General features: G+C 39.9%; 1 protein-coding gene across 1 annotated transcript in view; it reads left to right on the top strand.

Moving 5' to 3' along the window:
- The window catches only part of AMPH (amphiphysin), a gene marked incomplete at both ends in the record, with an annotated part of 166,595 nt that overhangs the window by 137,691 nt on the left and 8,740 nt on the right, over positions 1 to 20,164 (top strand). Inside the window, 7 exons of the mRNA XM_080338588.1 lie at positions 1,199 to 1,306; positions 4,506 to 4,529; positions 6,107 to 6,130; positions 8,761 to 8,793; positions 10,164 to 10,214; positions 12,295 to 12,411; positions 18,847 to 18,903. Coding sequence (XP_080194714.1) covers positions 1,199 to 1,306; positions 4,506 to 4,529; positions 6,107 to 6,130; positions 8,761 to 8,793; positions 10,164 to 10,214; positions 12,295 to 12,411; positions 18,847 to 18,903 — 414 coding nt within the window. The remainder of the gene's footprint in view (positions 1 to 1,198; positions 1,307 to 4,505; positions 4,530 to 6,106; positions 6,131 to 8,760; positions 8,794 to 10,163; positions 10,215 to 12,294; positions 12,412 to 18,846; positions 18,904 to 20,164) is intronic.

Here is a 20,164-nt window from a genome sequence, read left to right as displayed (position 1 = left end):
GTAACACTAATTTGGAAAGTTTACACTCTTAAATGTTTTAATAATAAAAAGGCTTTGTTTGTTTATTTTACTATTACCATAATCATTATTATTATCTCCTAGTATTGCTATAGCCATGACTGCCCTGTTGTTGGATATTTCCCCTGGCTTATACTTTGGTCACAGTCAGGAACAGGACATTGAACTATGTTGTCTGACCCGGTGTTACCATTCTTGCATAAGATAATGTGTGAATGTGTGCGTACAAATGATTTTACATGGTACCGTTTCCAACCTGAACACTTTTCAAAATAGCATTCTAATGAAAACTTTGGTGTCAACTTAATCTATACATCAAAACACAATCTTGTCTCACTATTGAATGAACACTGACCAACTAGAAGTGGGCAGTACTAGCCTAGTTACCAAAACCATGATGCTTGCCTAGAATATTTATCATTAGGGATAATTACATCTCAGCTACATTTCCATGCTGGTTATAATTTTATGTTGAAGCACCTTAATTATTTGCTCATGTTACTTTACAGTGGGGAAGTCCTGTAGCCCATTGAACCAATATATATATTTATAGTCACCTCAGAGGCCTTGGCTAATTCATTAATTGCAAACAGAAAAAGGCTCTACCATGTAATCCAGTTTTGTAAGAGCAGATCAGTGTAGCAAGACTTAGTGTTCTGTAAGATATTTCCTAAAGTTTAGAGCTAAGGGCAGCATTAAATGTCAATTGGTATTCATGTTCAGAATTGAAATTTAATTCAAATGCATTTATGTCCTTCTATACTTTTTGCTAATGTTTGTGTTTGGGGAGAAACTCACTTATTAGAATGTATGGACACTGGGTGCAATTTATGTAGTCTTTAATTCTGGTGTCTGTCTCAAAGCACTTTAAAAGGGCCTTCACAATCCAAGGGTGAACACTCAGCACTTTTTCAAATAGGGCTGCTGTTTGTTTAGCCTGAAAAGACAAAGCTGCACTACAGAGAAAACAAAGGCATCATAAGAATGAAGATCATAAAAATTAACTTAAAGTAAAATTAAAAGTTACACTAAAGCTCAGGGAAGTCTTCAGGCTTTGCACCACAGCTAGAAAGCTCATGGTATGTTGTTGTTTTTTTTTTCTTGGGCCTCTTAATATTTTGCTGCCCAGGGCAGCTTTTGAAAGATGAGTTTTTCAAGAGTTATGTTTCTCTTCTAACAGAATGAAGTTCCTGAAACTAAGAAAGAGGAATCTTTGCTAGATTTGGACTTCGACCCTTTCAAGCCAGAAGTTGTATCAACAGGAGTTACTCATTCACCCATGTCTCAGGTATGTCTTTGCCTTGAGGCAGGCGAAGCGTATGAATGCAACATGCTGGGTTTGGTAGCAAAGATTTGCCTTGTGTACTAATGAGCAGTGTATCTGCAGTGTCAGAAAAACTCCATCTTCCTGAGCAGCTCTAGTCAGCCATCTATCTTTCCCCTTTGGTAACCCTGTATTTGTTTATGTACTGGAAGGAGAGGATGTTGTGAGGTGGTAAAATGAGATGTCTGTCACGGATAATGGTTGCTGGTACCTTGGCCTTGACTTTGCCATGCTGTTATTTTCCATCTTTACAAAATCTCTTAGTGCCAAAATTATAATTCTCCAGCGCCTATTTTTCTGACATTTTTTCTGTCTAGCTTTGACTCTTAATGTCTGGAAAGACGCCTTAAGGGACCTAGGTCTCCTGGAGTCAGCATGCGATTGCTCTGCTGTGATGGAGTTTCTGTACCAAGCAGTGGATATGATCTGAGTGATTTTGCTTTTATGAATCTATTTTAGACCTAACCTCAAGGAAAATGAGAGGATGGAATAGGATGCTTCACTGCAGGATTGTGTTAAAGAAATTCTGCATTCTATGGTAATATTTGCCATGGTAGTTTCTTGCAGCAATATTAAAAAAAAAAAAAAAAAAAGAAAGCTATTTTAAGATCCACAACTCACCCTCACTACCCGCAGGGCTGATGGTACAGTAGGGGAGTTCTTCTGGCCAGCAGAGCTGTAGCGAGCTGTAGCTCTGTGTTGTACACAGAGAGGGAAACATTAATAACACACCCTTAGCAAAACCTATTATCCCTGTGGCTATCACTAACCTGGCTTGTACTTTGATGCATGAGAGAACTAATCAGCTTTTCAGGAATGTGGCACTGGGAAAGGAGTAAGAAGACAAGAAGCTTTACGGCTGAAATAGTCCTGGTTCTCTGCTGACCTCTTCCTCAGTTAATTAATTTCTTATTTGGTGTGCAGTCCTAGTTATGTAATGAGATCTGTAGTGATCTCTGATGGGTTTTGCACTGTCAGAAGAATAGTGTATTGTCAGCACTCAGAGCGCTAGCTGAACTTTCTCATTGTGGTTTGCTAGGAGAAGTGTTTAATTATAGCAGAGACTTTGTGCATCTTTCTTGTTGTTTTTCTTGCTCCTTCTAAACAGGGAAGGGGAAGATGGAAGGGGAAAGGGAAGGAAATTGCTTGCCGTTCAGGAGTGACTGAAAACTCTAGCTGTGACTTTGCTAACTCTACCCTTTCAGCTTGTCTTGTAATAATGCTGTTTAGAGTAGTGGGGTCATTAAATCAAAGACATTTAGCTTTTGTGACAGAGCACATTTGACCTGATAACATGTTGTCCAGATTGTAGAAGAGCTTGTTACTTTACTGAAAAACAGTTGTTTCAGATTCAAATGTACCATGAAATACATAATATAATTCCTTGTAGAAAAGCACATTGTTAGTTTTCATCTGGGTGCCTAGGAAGCATTCACTGGGCACCTTCAGTCTCTCCTTTCCTTTCACCTTTCCTCCTAACATATATATATGAGAAACTATGGTCCACATCCATAAGAGCTTGAGGATGAGTCAGAGCACTGTGCTTTCAGAAGAAGGGAAGACAACCCTGCAGTCTGGGTCCTGGTCTCACTGGAAATGGCAGGGTCATTACTGTGGCAGCATAGACAGAGTGAAACCTGTGGTTGGAGTCTTTGGAGAGCCCTGCTCTACCTTGCAGGATGCTAAAGAAGAGAACCTTAAGTGGTATTTCTATATTTGTGTAATTTTTGCCTCAGTCGCAGATAATTTCCCCTCAGCAAACTGCTGAAGTAGTGACGTGAAGACAGGAGTAGTTATCTGTGCCATGATGTCTTGGGAGGCCAGGCATGACTTCCCTGTTGATCATTTAATTAATTACTTCCATCTGCTGCTCTGCCAGGATGATCAGACGACAGTAAGTGAGCCCCGGTCTGCCCTTCCTCACTTACTTTTCTGTTTCCATGGATCCTTCAGATGTGGACTTTCTAAATGTCCCTGGCCCTCACCTCTGTTTGCAAGTTGCGCTCTGTCTCACCTTTCCCTCAGTTTGTTCGTTCCCCCTCATGCTCAAAGTCTTACAAGCAGTGAAAGGAAAATGAAAAACAAATTAAAAAAAGAAGAAAAGAGCCATCTCCCCTTCCATGGAGTAGGACATCTAGGGTTTGTACCAGTTAGCACTACGAGAACAGACCGATCATTTTTCCTTAAAGCTCAAATGTTCAGCTAATAATGTTACAGCGGAGTAAGCAGGTACACTTGTGAATTACATACACAGAAGATTCACATACCTGGAGTTAAACCAAATTAAACCTATTGAGAAATGGCCATTAATGTTAGTTTGCTGTAAATCAGAGTAGCGAGTTATTACTGTGTCTTTTGTTCGTGAACACAGAAGTTGTTCAGAGAGCCACTCTGTCCCTATAAAATAAGAAGCAGGCAAGAAACGAAGCTAACTGCAGCAATCTTTTCTCTCAGGCAGATGTTAGATGTCACATTTAACATTTGCAAATATTTCAGGAACAGTTTTACATTTTACTTTACAAACGTCTTTAGTTTTTGGCTTTCATGGACTTGAACCTAGGTGTAAATATAGTAGATAAGTTTTGAAGCATTCAGCTCTTCTGCTGAGACATCAGAAACATTTATTACTTAACAAACTGAACAAGCAAATTAAAACATCGATCAACTTTCTTGTTTTCTTTCCCAAAAAACATGCCATTTTCCTTCCTGGTGTCAGAGTTATGAGAAAACCCACTTGTTCTCAGTAGATAGCTGAATAATTTTTAACGGGCTAAAAAACCTGACCCATGTAAGCTCTTTAAAGCTTACACCTTGCAAAGACTCCTGTACCTGGTGAAAGTCATTCAGTCAGCAGCTCAGAATCTGTTACTCAAGGACGTGGTGGTGTGAGTTTGCTGGAAAAGCAACAACTGCTTTGAAGTGGGAAATCCACAATTTGTTGCATCCTGCCCTTCTTATTTAACCAAAATGCGTATTATGCAGATATGTACCCAGACACACGCACACACACACACGCTAATATAGAAAACAGATATGTATTATAAATATGCATATAAATAAGTTCTCTCTAGTTAGTTAAAGGACACAGTTATGTAGCATGTTTAACATACAGTATATGAAGAGTGCTTTCCTAAGAGCCTGTTTTTTCCACTCCTTTTTTCAGACATTGCCATGGGATCTATGGACGGTAAGCCTGACATTTATCATTGTGAATTGGGGTATTTCTGTGCCTCTGATTTTGTAACACCCTAAGTGCAGATTTACAGTGCTTTTACCAAAAACCACAATAAAGAATTTACAGACCATGACAAACACTTTCAAGTATATGGAGCCACTAGGGGTCTTTTAAAACCACCAACAAAAAAACCTAATCTCTGTTGTTTGGCCTATAAAACCTAAATTATGTCAGAAATCTAGGTTAATAAGATTCACAATCATTACAGCTAAATGTGTGTTGCTTTTATTCTCATGTCTGAATTACTGCTATTAGAGGGTATGAATGGATGCTAGTCACTTGTTTTAATTATCTGAAAGTGTAGTTCCTGAGAACTTTAACCCAACAAACAACCATTTTCTCAAAATTCAGGAGTGAAGAGAGAATTTAACTTGTCTTTGTGGGCATTCAGTGAACTAGAGTTTTTCACAAAAGCTGCTGCTACTTTAGGAATCTGCATGAATCCTTCCTTCTTCCTCTTGGTGCCAAATGAGATACAGTGATCTGCAGGAAGAAAACAATTCATTTTTTTGAGCTTTCTTTTGACTTTTTGTCATGGAGATAGCTGGGTTGACTTGACACGGAGCCTGGTACACTCATTTTTGACCTTTTGCAGTGTCAGTCAGTGCAGAAATCTATGGATGCTTCTAATGCATTCAGATTTGCAGCACTGTTTTGTGAGCACATGGCGTATGTGATGTATATTAAATTCTCATCTCTTTCTATTGTGAAAGGTTAAATAAAGCCTGAAAAACCAGTCACGTATGTAAGCTAGGCAAAATTTCGAGGCTGCCAATGTCTAGATCAGTTAAGATAACACAAAAATGGTTTGAATGTATTGCTCTACATTTATGTTAGATAGCTTTGTCAATGTCTTCCTTTTACACAGTTTTATTTATAGCTTGTTAATATTATATATGTATTCAATATTATAATTCTTTTCCTCTTTGTTCCAGTTTAAAAAAAACAGAGTAATTAGTGAGCTTCACAGCTAAATGTTTGAAATTAGGGATACTCAACCTTTTACTGAGTTTGTCTTAATAAGTTGAGCACAGAGCAGTTTTTGATCTACCTTGCAGCATTTCTGTCTGTTCAGATTGGCAGTGTGGACAGCAGACTTTGTGACCTGATGCCATACCCTGTGCGGATATAAATTCCTCTGCATGGCACAGGTTGATGGAGAATGAGAGCTGCAGGCTCAGGGCCCTCTGCACTGCCTGAATGATGCAGTGATGCCTTAGTGTAAACACAAGTAAGCTCTGCTGCTACCTGCATTGTTTCCTTCCTTGGTCACTGTCTCCCAGAGCAACCCCTCTTTTCAATTGAGATGTAATAGAGTTCCTGTGATAAAAATGTCAATGGCTCGCAGAGGAAAGCAAGGTGTGATAAATATTCAACATACATGTAGAACTTCTTTTATAATGTAATGGAGAGGCTGGGAGCGTGGCTTAAATTCAGAGGTCTGCGATTAGTCTTAGAACTGCTGCTGTAAAAAAGTACATAGTGCTTTTATTTTCTGTGTTTTATGTGTATGATTTTCTTCTGTACAGACAAGCAGCGAATTGGTACAGCCGGTAAGCAAACCTCCCTCCAAAATCGTAACCACTCTAGAGACATGCTGTAATCAGTGTGCTGTAATGTATAGTTTTCTGATTTTGTCTATCAGTTCTGCTCTTTTACATTGCAATCTATTGCCTCCAAATGTTGCAAACCACATAGCTTTTCTTTAAACAGCTTAATTTAGTCACTTTCATTCTTTAAATAAAAATTGCTCTAGTAAAATATGAATTTTGTGTTTTCTCATCAAGTCCGCCTTTATCTTTTTCATCTTGTGTTTTTTCTTTGCTTTTCTGTCTGCTTAAAGCCTGATTCTTCAAAAAGTCTTTCCCTGTGTAACCTGATCATGGAGGAAGCCCCAAACAGTGGGTCATCAGAAGATGTTAACAGATATCAGACTGATCTAGGTTCACTCAACTGGGGCCTAGATGTTAGCACACCCAGTGTCAGCCAGGAAATTACTGCAGGTGGCTCTTTGCTTTTCCCTGGGGCAGAGCAAACCTCAAGCGAATCCATGGGTACTCTGCCTGCTAGTGTTTGGCCTGCTGTAGGTGAGCAGGAGGATGCTGCACCAGGGTCAGCTTCTGTAAACGAAAACCAGAGGACTTCACTGGAAGACCAGCTGGATGCCAAAAATGTCCCTTGGGAAGACGTGGTGACCAATCAGCCTTTAGAGAACATAACCAATTTCGAGACACCTGTCCTGGGAACTGATAGCTTGTTGGATGAACCCCTCCCGTGTGATGTGCGAAAGGCAGAGGAAGAGCAGGAGGAAGACGAGTGGGCAGGTGTCAAGCCAAGTGAAAAGGTAGAGACCAGAGCTGTTCACTACAAAGAGGTAGAAGGTACAGAGGAACTGGAAGAACGAGGTTGGAAAACCAAAGAAAATAGTGAGGCAGAACTTCATAAGGGTTTAGCAAAATCAGATCTTGAAGATTTAGTCAGCACAGAAGTAGAAAGTTTACATGAGTTGGAACATAATGATGGGGATGATGGGATAGCTAATCTTGCAGATCTAGAAAACCCTAGGGAAGAAGAATTCAAATGGGTCAATGTCATTGAGGAGACAGATGGAGAAAGACCATTGTTGAGCACAGGGCTAGAAGGTGGAGACAAAACAGTAGTGGACAACTGTAAAACTATAGAAGGCACTGGTGCTGAACCTGAGAGAGTCTTTAGTATCTGGGATCAGGATCGTGAAAGGACATTTGAAGCTGGCTTAGATCACACTGACAGTGGTACTGGAGAGAGTACAGCCATGGAGTGTATAAACACGATGGCACGTGTTGGCCTAGAGGTAACTGACCACACAGAAAAGGACCCTACAGATACTGGAAACATTCTGCGTGATGCTGAATTATTCAGTGCAGAAGAGTCTGGTAAAGGAACTGAAGAAAACAGCATCAGCCTTCTCCCAAATGGTAGTGGTGCTGCTGATGGTCAAGGTGCTGCTGAAAAAGAGTGGCCATTGCTGCCCGAGACAGCTGATGCTGCTAGCACAAGCTGTGGTAATCCTTGCCTAGATAATGTGAAAGACCAAGTGATAGGTAGGACGGCAACAGTAGTTGCTGAAGAGCATCTTAGTAGCAATGATGTTCCCGAAGCCTTGGAAACAGACCCCTGGCTGGCAAACTGGGATCCAACAGTTACTAATGATTCCTGGGGTTTTTCTAATCTGTCAGATGGCCAAGCCAATGGATTGGATAATTGGCCCTTTTTCCCCAGGCAGCAAGACTTGGAGGAAGGTAACACGGAAAATGCTTGGTTAGGCTTTAGTGATAAATGGTCTACACAAGACCTAGGAGAAACTGATAACAACTGGGGAGAAGTAGGTGCAAGCACAAGCAATAAAAGTCAGAAGGCACCAGTAAAACAGGGCTTGCCTGAGGAGCAGGCAGGCATTAGCAATCCTGGACCGAGCAAGGAGATAGCTAGACCCTTGGCTCTGTTTCAAATGGGAAATTCCAGAAATGCTAGCACCGAGAGTTCAACTAGTCCTAAAGACAATGAGGCCAACAACTCAGATTTATCTGAAGATGAAATTGCTAACCGGAGATATGGATTGTTGTACCAGGAAATTGAGGCTGATAAAGAAGAGGTACCTACCCCAGTGTGTAGCTTAGTCTAGATAAAGAGTTCCTTAGGCCTTGCATAACCTTGTCGTTTAAAAACAATCCATTTGTGTGTTACCCACTGCCTCTCCTAAGCCCGTGCTATGCTTTTTTTGAAAAACTGCCATGCAATTGTTCATAGTGTGGTGCCCTTCAGCCATGTAGTGAACCAGGCTGACAAAAATGTGTTTCGAAATGGTGAATGATGCTTTGAACTGTGAAGGCACGTTGTGTCTCACACGTTTTGTGTTTTATATGTACAACTTTAATTGTTACCTTGTCTTTATTATTATTTTTATTTTATAAAAAAGCTTAAGTTACGCTGCTTTTTGTTTTTGTTGTTTTCCTTAACTCTGTGACACCTGTTAACAAATAGCACTTTTGTCAAATTTCTTGCTGCCTTACCCTTCATTTTATTTTTTTCTTTTTTTTTTAATGTCTGACCTACATTTTTATTTTGCAAATAAAAGTGCTTTGACTCATGTTCTGATTTAGTAAACAAATGATAATTTGTTCTGATCTTCACTTCTACTTAGGCATCCAGCACAGCATTTAATGGATTTGCACAGGTAAGAAATAAACATGTTTTGAGATTATTTTTTTCTGTGCTGTTAGAAAGGAACTAGGACTGGCTGTACAATTTCAGGAAATCTGTTCTACAGACAAACTGCACAACAGTGTCATAGTGACTCAAATCCAAACCTGTCTGTTCTCAGAAATTGTTCCTAGATGTGACTAGAATGACGCTAATACTCTTGGTACTCCTGACCTGACTGAATTTAATAGCAAAAATCGGATTACATTAGTGGGACTGATTTTTTCCTACTAAAAGGACTGGTGCTCTGTTATGGATTTTTCTCACAATCCCCGAATCCTGTCAAGTGTGGGTTCCTCAGTTTCACATACTTTCAGTGACTCTGTAAGTGTACATATAAAATTAGTATTGTTTGTTTCTGCATCTTTATTTTCGTTTAAGACGTAATTTAATCTGAAAGTTAAACCTGAATTGTTTGCTGCTGCGCTGATGTTAAGATTATGTGTTAGACATTGCAGAGATACGGCACATGAAGATACCATGTTTCTGCTTTCAAATTCCAGGGCTGTGCAAATATTCCAAATTTCAGGTGGATAATCGGGGGCCTCATTAGTTTCCAGCATCCTTTTAGATACTGACTTAACGATAGCACACTCTGTACAACATTTTTTAAAAAAGCCAAGCTTATACAAGGGTGGAAGTGAGTCTTTCAGTGCTTAACAATTCTGCTCCAGAATGTGTAAATTAGTAAAGGAATCCAGAAGGAAAGGGGCAAAGCACAACGCTACTATCTCTAATAATTAAGGCAAAATGTTCGCCCCAGGGAAATGAAAATTCGATGCCCCCACTGCAGTAGGAAAAGGTTTTGGCCCATCAATATTGTGCAAATTAATTGGTTCTGGATGAGTAACAGCTCCATTTTTGTACCTTCTTAATGTGGGTAAAACATTGTATCTGTAGTTACTGTAGTTACCATTCAAGTAAACGCCTAGAATCTAGAGGATGTGAAAGCAGGTTAGAGCTAGTGTGCTCCCAGGGCACAGGCACATACAGTCTGCAAGAAAGATTCCGAGTTTCACAACTTAGAAGTGCCTTGTGCCTGAAACAAAGTCCGTGCAACTCTCATGCATTTAAGGAAGGGGTTTTCACTCTCTTTAATAATATTGCACAGTTTAGAAGTGCAGAGTATGTAATTGAAAAAGGAATGTCTAATATTAATAGTGCTTAGCTAATTATAGTTGTTATTAATACCTATTTAGATAACCAGTTTCTCATCTTATTCTGTGTGAATTTAATTATGACTTTACCTAAATAAACCATTTAAAAAATCAGGTCTTTGATAGACACTGGCAAACATACTGTCTCAATTATTTTTGCATCATTGTTTTTCATTTCTATATCTAGGATACCTCTGCGTTTACAGTGCAATCGAACGAGAATGTGGCAGAGCCTTTGGTAAGTGGGTTTTGCTTAGTTTTTAAATGCCTTGCAAAATATTGCACTATTTTTCCTTTGTGCAAAGATATTTTCTCATTTTTTGTGTTTTCCATTCTCTAAATCACAAAAACTTATCCTGGGAGAGCTGGTGGGTGGTATCATTGCAGTTGTAAACCTTTACTCACTGAAACAGTCTTTCACAAAGATAGTGCAGAGAAAAAAATAAAATAAACCCAGGATATTCTAAGATATGTTTACTTTTCAAAGATGTCATCAAACAGTTTGTTTATTTATTGCAATTAAGAAATCACAAGAATGAGTACTATGGTCCAGTGTACAGCAAGCAGGTGATCATTCTCGATGGCTGTTTAAATGTCTCCAGTATTGCTATAGTTTTATTCCTTCTCCACATAATAACAGTAGGCACAGTCTGCTTCTAAGGAGTGGAGAATCCTTTTGGAAATGATCATACTTGGGTAGTTCCTTAGTTTCTCTTACAGTCTGTGGTTAGCCTGCAGTAAGGATGTGGAACAGCAACACTGCTGGGTGAGTGCTATGGCTACTTCATAGCAGCAGAGTGATACTCAATATTATTTAATGTGGCTTTTGTATAATGCCTCTGGTGGTACTTGTGTTCATAATAATTACTGAATACGGTGAGAGTGTTTTTACTTGTAGCTGAAATGTGGTAACTAATCTTAAGATTGGTTGTCAACAAGTGACTTGAAGCACATCACTGCAATCTCCGTTATAACATTATCTGTGATTTTAAGCCTAAAAGTTTCTTCCAGCATTAAACCTCAGGGAACTCATTAGTCATCTTACCTGGGCTAAATCTACTTTGTGTTTCTCATTTCAGCCCTATTTCTTCTTTGTGAAATTCCCTAGAGCTGGCATTAATACACTACACAGAGTGATTTCTGCACAGCATGGTATAATATAATGAATGTTTCTTTATGCAATGCTAAATCCTGAAGGTCTTGCTTAGGCAGACTTCTCTGTACCTCATTAAAAATCAGTCTGCTTAAGGAATATGTGAGAGAGTAAGTGAGAGGCTATGGGTTTTTTCCTGAAAAATATCAGGGAGGAGAAGATTTTACTATCTTTAAGAAGTTCATGGAAGCTGACTCTTCACCACAGGAGACCTTATAGCCAACTGCATGTTATCAGCTGGAAAGTAGCTAAATAGCTTTTGAGCTTCATATTGTGCTGAGCAATTTGTTCATGACAAATTAATCTACTGCGGTTATTTTATCTGGTTGAGTCAGCCATCTTTATAAATGGAATATGCTGAGCACAGCTTGCAGTTCTCCCCTTGGACACGCATGTATTTGCAAAGTGATGTCTCCATTGGAGATTGCAATTTTGCTGTGAGCTATTTTGCCACAGGACTCAATGTGTTGCAGGGCTGGTGATATTTGCTAAAACCTCTTGCTAAAAAACAAGTTTAGGCCAGAATTTAAGAGGTGGAAATCCCAATAGTGGGTTGATAAATGGATGCCTCATAGGTGATGGAGAGCTCAAGAGCAAATGCACTTTAATAAGAAACAGTGGATGATTTTCATGTTGTTACAATTCAAGCAGTCAGTGGTTGCCCTTGTGCATATAAAAACTATTTGAATCTGCTGATCGCTTCTTACCTTTGCTGGAGAAGGGTCTGTATTTTCTGAGAAGAGATAGAAGTAGGGAATAGGGGATAATTTTAAAAAATCATATTTGAAGCCCAGGGTTGGTACATGCGAGTGCCAGTTTCAACTCCTGGCCTTGCCATCAGTTTCTGGAGCATTTCCAAGCAACCTTGAGTGCCTTCCCTTCACTTCCATTGCCCCTTTTTGTAACTTGGGAAGCTAGTGCTTGCTTTCCTTGTGAGGGAGGGTTGTAGGACTAGCTCAGCTTACATATAGAATGCTGAAGATGAAAATACCCTTGAGATGCTGTAAGGCCAGGCACTGATGTTGTCTACTTGGCAAAGCCCAGCAAGATCGAGCCTGAAGCCGCACTGTGCCAGGCAGAGGGAACATCCCCCTCCTCCCTCCCCACTATCATGTGCTCCTTAACAATTTTTCCACCGTCTACTTAAAAATCAATAAAACGAAAGACTGAGGCTGAAGAGGCTCCACCTGGGGAACCCAAGGTCGAGGAAATCCCTGCAGCTGCTGTTGTGGAAAAGGAAGCCATCCCTGCTGAGCCTGCTGAGCCAGCAGAGCAGGTTGCGGTGAGTGACCTGTCCCACATGCCACCTCCCCAGCCTCACCCGAGCCACCTTTCATCATGGTGAATGTGCCTGCTGCATTTCAGCCATCCTTTCCATCATCACCATCCGTCCATGGCTGGTTTCCCCATCTCCCAGCTGTGTCACAGCATGTCCCTCCAGCACGTGTCCTCCTTTCAGCCCTAAAATGTCATTCCTCTTACGTTTGGCATTTTAGACTGAAGTTCAGCTGAGTGATTGTGGTTTCACAAATCGTTTGATTCAAGATGAACTTCAGAAGGGGAAAGAATTGATGCCATTTTGAAATGACCTTATTAGCAGTTATTTCATTTCAAGTTGAGCTATAAGGACTAAGCCAATGTACATCTTGTATGGTCCTTGTTAAAGCATGAATATACAAGAAAAAACGTGATTGTAATATAAATGTCTACAAGGCTCATGGTTTTAGAAGCCAGCCATGAGCTGAAGAGGGAACTGCAAGTGCCATTTTGGAGATTTTTGCAAGTCAGCATTCAGGAAACAGTGGAATGAGAAAAAATTATAGCTCTGCAAGAACAACAGAGCAAGGCTCCTGATACTGCCACAAATGAAGAGCTGGTCTGAGATGGTAGGTGTGGGGTTTCTCTGCTGACTAGCATCTCTTTTTATAACTGGAATCTCAGTGAATATCCTTTTTATCCAACTGAGGTTCCAGTTCTTCATATTACTGTCAGAACATCTTGGTGGTAGGTGATCCCAACAGGCTAAGAAACCCTGGAGGAAAAATGCATCTGTTTTTGTAGGCTAACAGTTTTCATGCTTTCCTCCAGACAATAACAATTTCAAAACCTCTAATGCGTGTTTGTCACTGTTAGAATATGCGGATTACTACTAAAAAACGAGACAGAAAGAGGGGTTGTTTTGTGTGTCGACGACTCTGCCACAGAAGCCAGTGGAAGCTGTATAGCTGTGCTTTTTGACCATCGAGCAGTTTGGTGCTCTAAGTGTGCTCAGAAGAACGAGGTTCAGCTTGCTGAACTGCTCGTGGCTTTGGGTGAGGCCTGGTATATCTTCATGTGCTAAGCAGGGATGATGATACCAAATTCATCACAAAATTTGGTATTTTTCAGCAAACATTTTATATACCAACATATGGGAAGCAATGTTAATCTGATGTGTAGATGCAAATGAGGTGAATAAAATGAAAATCACTCGCACCTATAGACATGGCAGCACAGAGCATGGACGGAAGACTTACCCAGATATGCAACTGCTATAGCATCTCATCGATCTGTCTCTGGAGCCAATCTTGTTTAACATTTTTATTAATGGGAACAGCTCAGGCATTACATGCCTAATGGTGACATTTATTGGTGACTCCAGATTGGATAGTGTCATTAACTTAGGAAGACAGCATTAAGCCCTCTAGCTCTGCCCGTCAAGAACAGGCTGATTATCTGCTGGTGGTATTAGACCCATACCAAAACCACAGGTGAGACTAAGCAAATTGTCTTCAGCAGAAAGGAGGAGGTGTTAGTGTTGGTGTGCAAGGCTCTGGAGTGCAAATTTATTTTATTAAAGTCCCTCTTAAATATGAATTTATGAGGTTGCCTGGGTGGTTCCAGCTGTCTGCACCATGGGATTAAAAAGCGGTTATCTAGTGCAAATGGTACAAAGAGATAGGTTGAACTTTAGCTGTAGCACCTGCCTAATTCATGCTTCCCTTGCTCCCATCTTCCTAAGAGAGGAAAAATAATTTATTATAGAAGGAAAGGGAGGTAGTCCTGGGTGGGCTGTTCTGGTGGACTTTGGGGGGAAAGGAAAGGTAATGCCTGTCTCTGTCCAATCCTTCCCATTCTCCATGGACTCCTGGCAGCATTGCAGCTATGGAGGGAAGCAGTCCCGGTGTGTTTGCCAGAATTATGTTTAGGGTTTGATTCTGATTGGATTTTGACTACTTATTTCAATTTTTTAAAATCACTTTTGTTTGGTTCCATGGTACACACTGGAGCAAGTGACTTCAAGATCATCCCCTTCCAATAACATAACTGAATGAAGAAAGCCTCACGGTCTGTGGAGACACGGGTCTTCCCCTCCTGTGTGTTTTCTTTTCTGTTGGTATAAATCACAGTAATAGCTTGTCAACTCTGTAGTAAAGGCAAAGAATAGAATTGCCTGTCAACTGCTTGTCAAACTCTTGTCCAGAATGCCTTATGTATAGTCAGAGTAGATGTGATAGTTTGGAATATGAAGAAGGTGGGAGAGGAGGGATGGGAAAGCAGTCATTGGTTTGGAGCTCTCCTCTTCCCACGAGTGAATGGCAGGGAATTATGTGGAAGAACAGATATTAATGAAGCTGAAAAGGTTGTTTCTAGATGGTTTTGTTTTGATTATCTGTAAGGATTTGATGAAGAAAAAAATTGCAAAAGAAGTTCACCATTTTTCTAAAAGAAAGCCAGCTCCTTTTTGTCTCGCACTAAGACAAAGCAATGCTCTGAGGCCTGTCGCACATCTTAGGCACTAATTACACACTAGGCTGTGGCTGCAGCACTGCACATCTGCTCGTCGGTCAGCACAACCTTTTCAGATTATCCTTTTTACTGCGTGACTGCCCATGAGGAGTTCCGGGACCATGGTCTGTCGGCAGCTGCTGTAGCCGAGGCACAGGCCTGCAGAGCTGCTGGGAGAAAGCAGAGAGAAACACAGCGCAAGGGCTGGGCAATTTAAGAGCAATCCAGGAGGAAGACCATAGGCATTAAATAGAAGTTAAACTGTTTTGATTGCTGTGCTTGGTTTTTTGTTGCTTTTTGAATATGAAGTTGTCCTGGCTAATTCGGGAAAATAAGCTAAAAGGGTTGATTTTAAAAATGTCTGAATTGGAGTCATTCTGCATTTGGCTCAGTGGCGTTGTTATTTCAGGAAGGGATTTCCAGGACTTGCAAAGAAGAGTTTTGAAGATTAGGATTAATGGCAAATATGATCAAAGCTAAAGAAAAGCACACTTGAGTTGCAAAAGATGAAAACATGTCATTTCTCGACAGCAGTTCTGCATTCATTTGCTTTATGAGTGACAGTTTACTTTAAAAGTGGAGTTGTAAAATATTGATAGATGCTTTCTTATTGGGAATCTTTTATATAGTTTAGTGACTTCCAGTTCAGAGTGACAACCAGTTTAATTTTTCTGTGCTAAGTTTTATGTCACATCCCATTAAGCTAGAAAATTCATGGCATGCATTCTTCTTTGTAGGAGCTTCACAGTAATTTTTATGGTAGGGTTTTCATTTAAATTAGAGGGAGAACAGTCCAGGGGATAGAGTACCACTTGCTGCTCAGGGAGTTTTGGATTCAGTTACTTGCTGATTCTTAGTCTGCCTGAACAAGATTGCCAAGAGCTTGTCAGAATTGCTTCCTGGGATCTCATTACATATTTTTGTCTTGGTCCTTCAGGTCTGAAATGCCACGGAAAAGTATTTATTAGTAGCCTTCCACAGTTGATCTTTTTTGGAGAGAGGACAAAATGTTTGGTAATTAAAGGGACAGGATGACCATGTGCACCAACAGAAGCGAAATTAATAATGGTAAAAAGTGCTTGCATGGATTTCTGCACACCAAAATGGTTGTTTCCCTATTTCCCTAGCTTCCCCAAAGGCAGCTGTAAAATCCAAAGGATACAGTCTGAAGGATAAATTTCTTTTTCAAATAATACTACCCGTCTCACCACAGCAATTTTTCACATTCAAACAAAGATGACATGAGGACAATGTAATAAAGTGAAAGCTTGTGAAATCTTGTTATTTCCCTTTCTTCTTCTCCTGCATGTAAGACATAGCCCTTGGAGTTGAGAGCACTGCTCAGAGATCAGCTTTTTCACTTCCGTTACGCTCATTAGTTTGGAAAGAGCTTTTCAGTGCTTTGAGTCTGATGCCTGCCTGGACTCTGATGTTCCCTCATTAAGGGAGTCAGACACTCAGCTAAATACTGTGTTTTTCAAAGCTGTGTGTAAGCATATGTGAAACCGCCTCCTGACAAGCTCTTTGCCGACACTGAGCAAGTACAGCAGAGACTGGGAAACAGCCTGCAGCTTTGAGGATTTTCTAATTATGGTTGGAACCCACTGTAGGTACCATTCATAGTGCCCAAATATGGGAGCATGTCATTGGGGAGGGCGTTACAATAGTTAGATACAGAAGAGCGGTCAACTGTGTTCAAATTCTGAGTGTGCAGCTAAGTGCAGGTGCAAAGTTGGGGAATGAGGCCACTGAAGTATATGGCTCTTAAATATGGGAGAAAACTGATGTAGAATAGTATAATTCTGTTGAAGTCTTCAGAAGGAGATTTTTCTCTGTTTATGGAACCAGGTTGTTACTTTACTAATATCTTCTTTCAGTCATAACTTTTAAAGGCTTTAATGCCCTAAAAATGGTAGAGTTCATGCTACCATGCCTTTCTTCTCAAATACCACCATCCACAAAATTCCAGGTCATTACAATAGCAAAAGCAAAATGCTATTAATTTGACTGGTGCACATAGTTAAATTAGCTTTGGGAAGCAAGAGGAGTTCTCCTTCCTTTCCCATTTCCTACCAAAACTATGATTTCAGTTAGTCTGGAAAACAGTCCTCATTTTAAAATATGTATATGTATATATTAGATTCTTCTGCAAAGAGGCCCAAAGCTGGGTTAATGGAATTCTTACCAGAGAATATTGCCAGGGTATTATTAAGAGAAGGGCAGAGGCTGGCACGTTCCTAATTATAAAGTGCATGATGATGCTAATTTCTGAAGGCAAATTGACTTAAATACAGCTGGTGACAGAAATTCAGCACTTTTGGACTTTTTATTAGTAAAAGTAGGGAAGGCATTTATCAACTGACTTGCAGTTGGACATAAAGCTTTTACAGGTAATAGAAACATTTATGTACATCTCTTCTGTAAAAAAAAAAAAAAAGGAAAAAAAAAAGAAAAAGTGAGACTTCTGTGGGTGGCTGTGTGCATCCCTAGAGTAAGAAATAATTATAATTTGCTGTTGATAATTATTTTTTCTACTGAAGACACTCTGCAGTCTCATCAAACTTAGTATAAAATCAGGTGCTTCTTGGGAGAAGCTTATCAGCTTAAAAAAAAAATTAATCATATAAAAAAGGTAATATAACACTCTGGTTTGTTTTTGTTGTATGGGGTTTTTTTTAATGGGATAAAGCTGTGAGAGGTTTCTATGGTAACGCTGCTGTCAGCAGCTGCCTTGCCCTGGCATCTGGACATGTTTGGGGTTTATGAGGTGACTGCAGGCAATACTAGAAGATTAGATCAGAAATAAACATGAGTGATATGAAGTTTGAATACAACTCAGCATCCTTTTATTAAAAAAAGAAACATGCAACTATTTCAACTGAAACTTGTAGAAATCTTGCAGTGACAGTTGTGGGGGTGTGCAGGTACTTAGCTGGAGCCTGAGCACTTGAGGTCTCCTAAATTCTGATTGTGAAAGGGAACAGTCTGCACTACCATGCCCTCACAGAGCTGTGCATTTGTATTCACCCTTACCTTCTTTTGAAAAGTCTGACCCGGCTGTGTTTGCAAAACAGCCTCAAAATTTATTAGCAAAGTGGATTTCCATAGTGTGGCATTGATTTGCCTTTCCTCAGCAGAGCGTCTGTATAAAATAGCTTGTGTATGCAAGGAGTCAGACCTGAACAGAGGAAAAACACTTTCAAGTGTTCCAAACCAAGCCTGAATCATAGTGATTTTGACCTGCAGGTCAGGAAGAGCAATAGCTAAAACCTAATCCAAGCTCAAGCAGAAGAGATGTTCCTGGTTTGAATCTCTGATTAAATCTGTAAATGCTACAGTAAAACTGGAAACCAGCATGGGCAGTACTGTCCTGAAATGTCTGAGGAATAATTGTGCCCTTTTTTCTGGTTTCCAAAACATCAAACTCAGGCAGCCTTACAGCTTCTGATAAAAAGGACCTAGTATTAAATGGCATCTGTGCTGCTAAAAAGTACTGTTTGGGGGGAGTTCAGTGCATTTGATCCCTTGGACATCTAGAAAATCACTGACACACGTCTAGTTTTTTAAATGTCAGGCACCTGCTGCATGTGCTACTGAATAAGGGCCTAGAGAAAGGTGATTCTGCAAAAAAAATCATGAACTTTGTGACCCACCTCTTTTGAACAGTACCTTTAAATGTCCAACATGAGTGGAACAAGCAAGCATTTTAGAAAGTTTACCTTGAAACTTTATATCTTGGGGTTTTTTCCCCTATAACTACTTTTATTTCAGATGATATGTGTCAGCAAGAATCTTTCCACTTGCTAGATACCATCCCATTTAATTCCAGCCATTCATTTCATCTCACCCCATATGTGCCCTGCTTCCATCAAGCTTGATTAATACCAATTTCTCTGCAGCTATTACCTCATCATGAGTAAGGTGACGATCATTTTTCCTCTTTATACAGGACAGTGTCGAGGCAGGGGATAAAGAGACAACTGGAGTTGCTGAGAAAGAGAGCGAGGTACATATGAACAGCCTCAAAAGTGGTTGTGGTTTAATATCTTCAAGAGAATTGTGGCAAAAAATTATAATTGTCATTTGCATCTCATCAATGTGCAGCCTGATACAATGTGACTGTGACCCAGCTACAGTATCTATTCTAACACTGCACAGATATGTCTATATCTGTGGTATATATTCTAACATCAGAGCATATCTCATTTAATGCAGGACCTGCCTTAGAAACCGTGTGTTGTAGCAGTATAGGCTGATAAATATCACAGGGCAGTGAACAATGTAGCTCCACAGCAGAAGGAAATATCATGCTGTTTCTATTGACATTTGGAAATAAGCTGCATATATTCCCAGTAGCCTTTACACTTTACATAAATTTGTTTGCCTAGCCTTCCTGCAAACATCTTTATTTAAAAAAAAAAGCTTTTATTATTTTTTTTCTTAGAACAATATGCCCTGAACTAAAACAGATATTTGAAAATAATAATTTTATGAGTTTATTTTCTAAGGCACAAATTGGATATCAAATTAGATACAGTTAAAATCAAATTATAAAGCAACTGAAAACCTCAATTAATACGTAAAGCTGGGCATGTGTAGACTCTTATGGTTGTATTTTACTTATAATTCTTCAGAGGTGGTAGAACTACTTACCCTGAATCCTTTTGTACTAAAGTGAAATTATAATGTTCACAGAGAGCAGCACAATTTGAATGGCTACATATTAAATGCAAGAATAGAAGTAGGCACTGAGAAAGAGATGGTAACTCCTAGTCATTAATCACTTAGGATTTGTATCTCAAGTTGCTGGCAACCTTCTTTTTTGTTGGTACTCATTTTGGCACAAAAAGGTCATAAGCCTTTGGTTTCAGAACGTGATAAGTCCAGCTGCCCAAGCTTGGGTTTGTTACCCTGCTGTAAAACAGCATGAGCTCTGCTAGAGACAAGGATATTTCTGTGGCTCCAGCATATCCCAGTGTCACTGGAAGTGAGTTTGGGACTCACTGGTGCTGTAGTCCTGCCCACCACTGTGACACCCATGTAGAAATCAGTAGAATTACACTAGCAAGAAAATACAGGATGAAAGTGTAGATCAGACCCAGCTTGGTGTTGACACAAAAGAGTGTCACGTTGCTTCTCTAGTGTTGGCTTGTCACTCACAAGAAGTCTGGTCCAAGAAGAAACATGGAAGGAATTCCTCACTGTCCTGTGGGCATCAAGGCTAAGTCTTTGAAATGTATCATCTTTCCCCTTTTTATTCTATTACC

The sequence above is a fragment of the Nesoenas mayeri genome, assembly GCF_963082525.1.
Source record: "Nesoenas mayeri genome assembly, chromosome: 2".
In the NCBI taxonomy this organism is placed as follows: domain Eukaryota; kingdom Metazoa; phylum Chordata; class Aves; order Columbiformes; family Columbidae; genus Nesoenas; species Nesoenas mayeri.
Note: the sequence above shows the minus strand (reverse complement) of the source record. Positions and strands in the feature narration are given on the sequence as shown.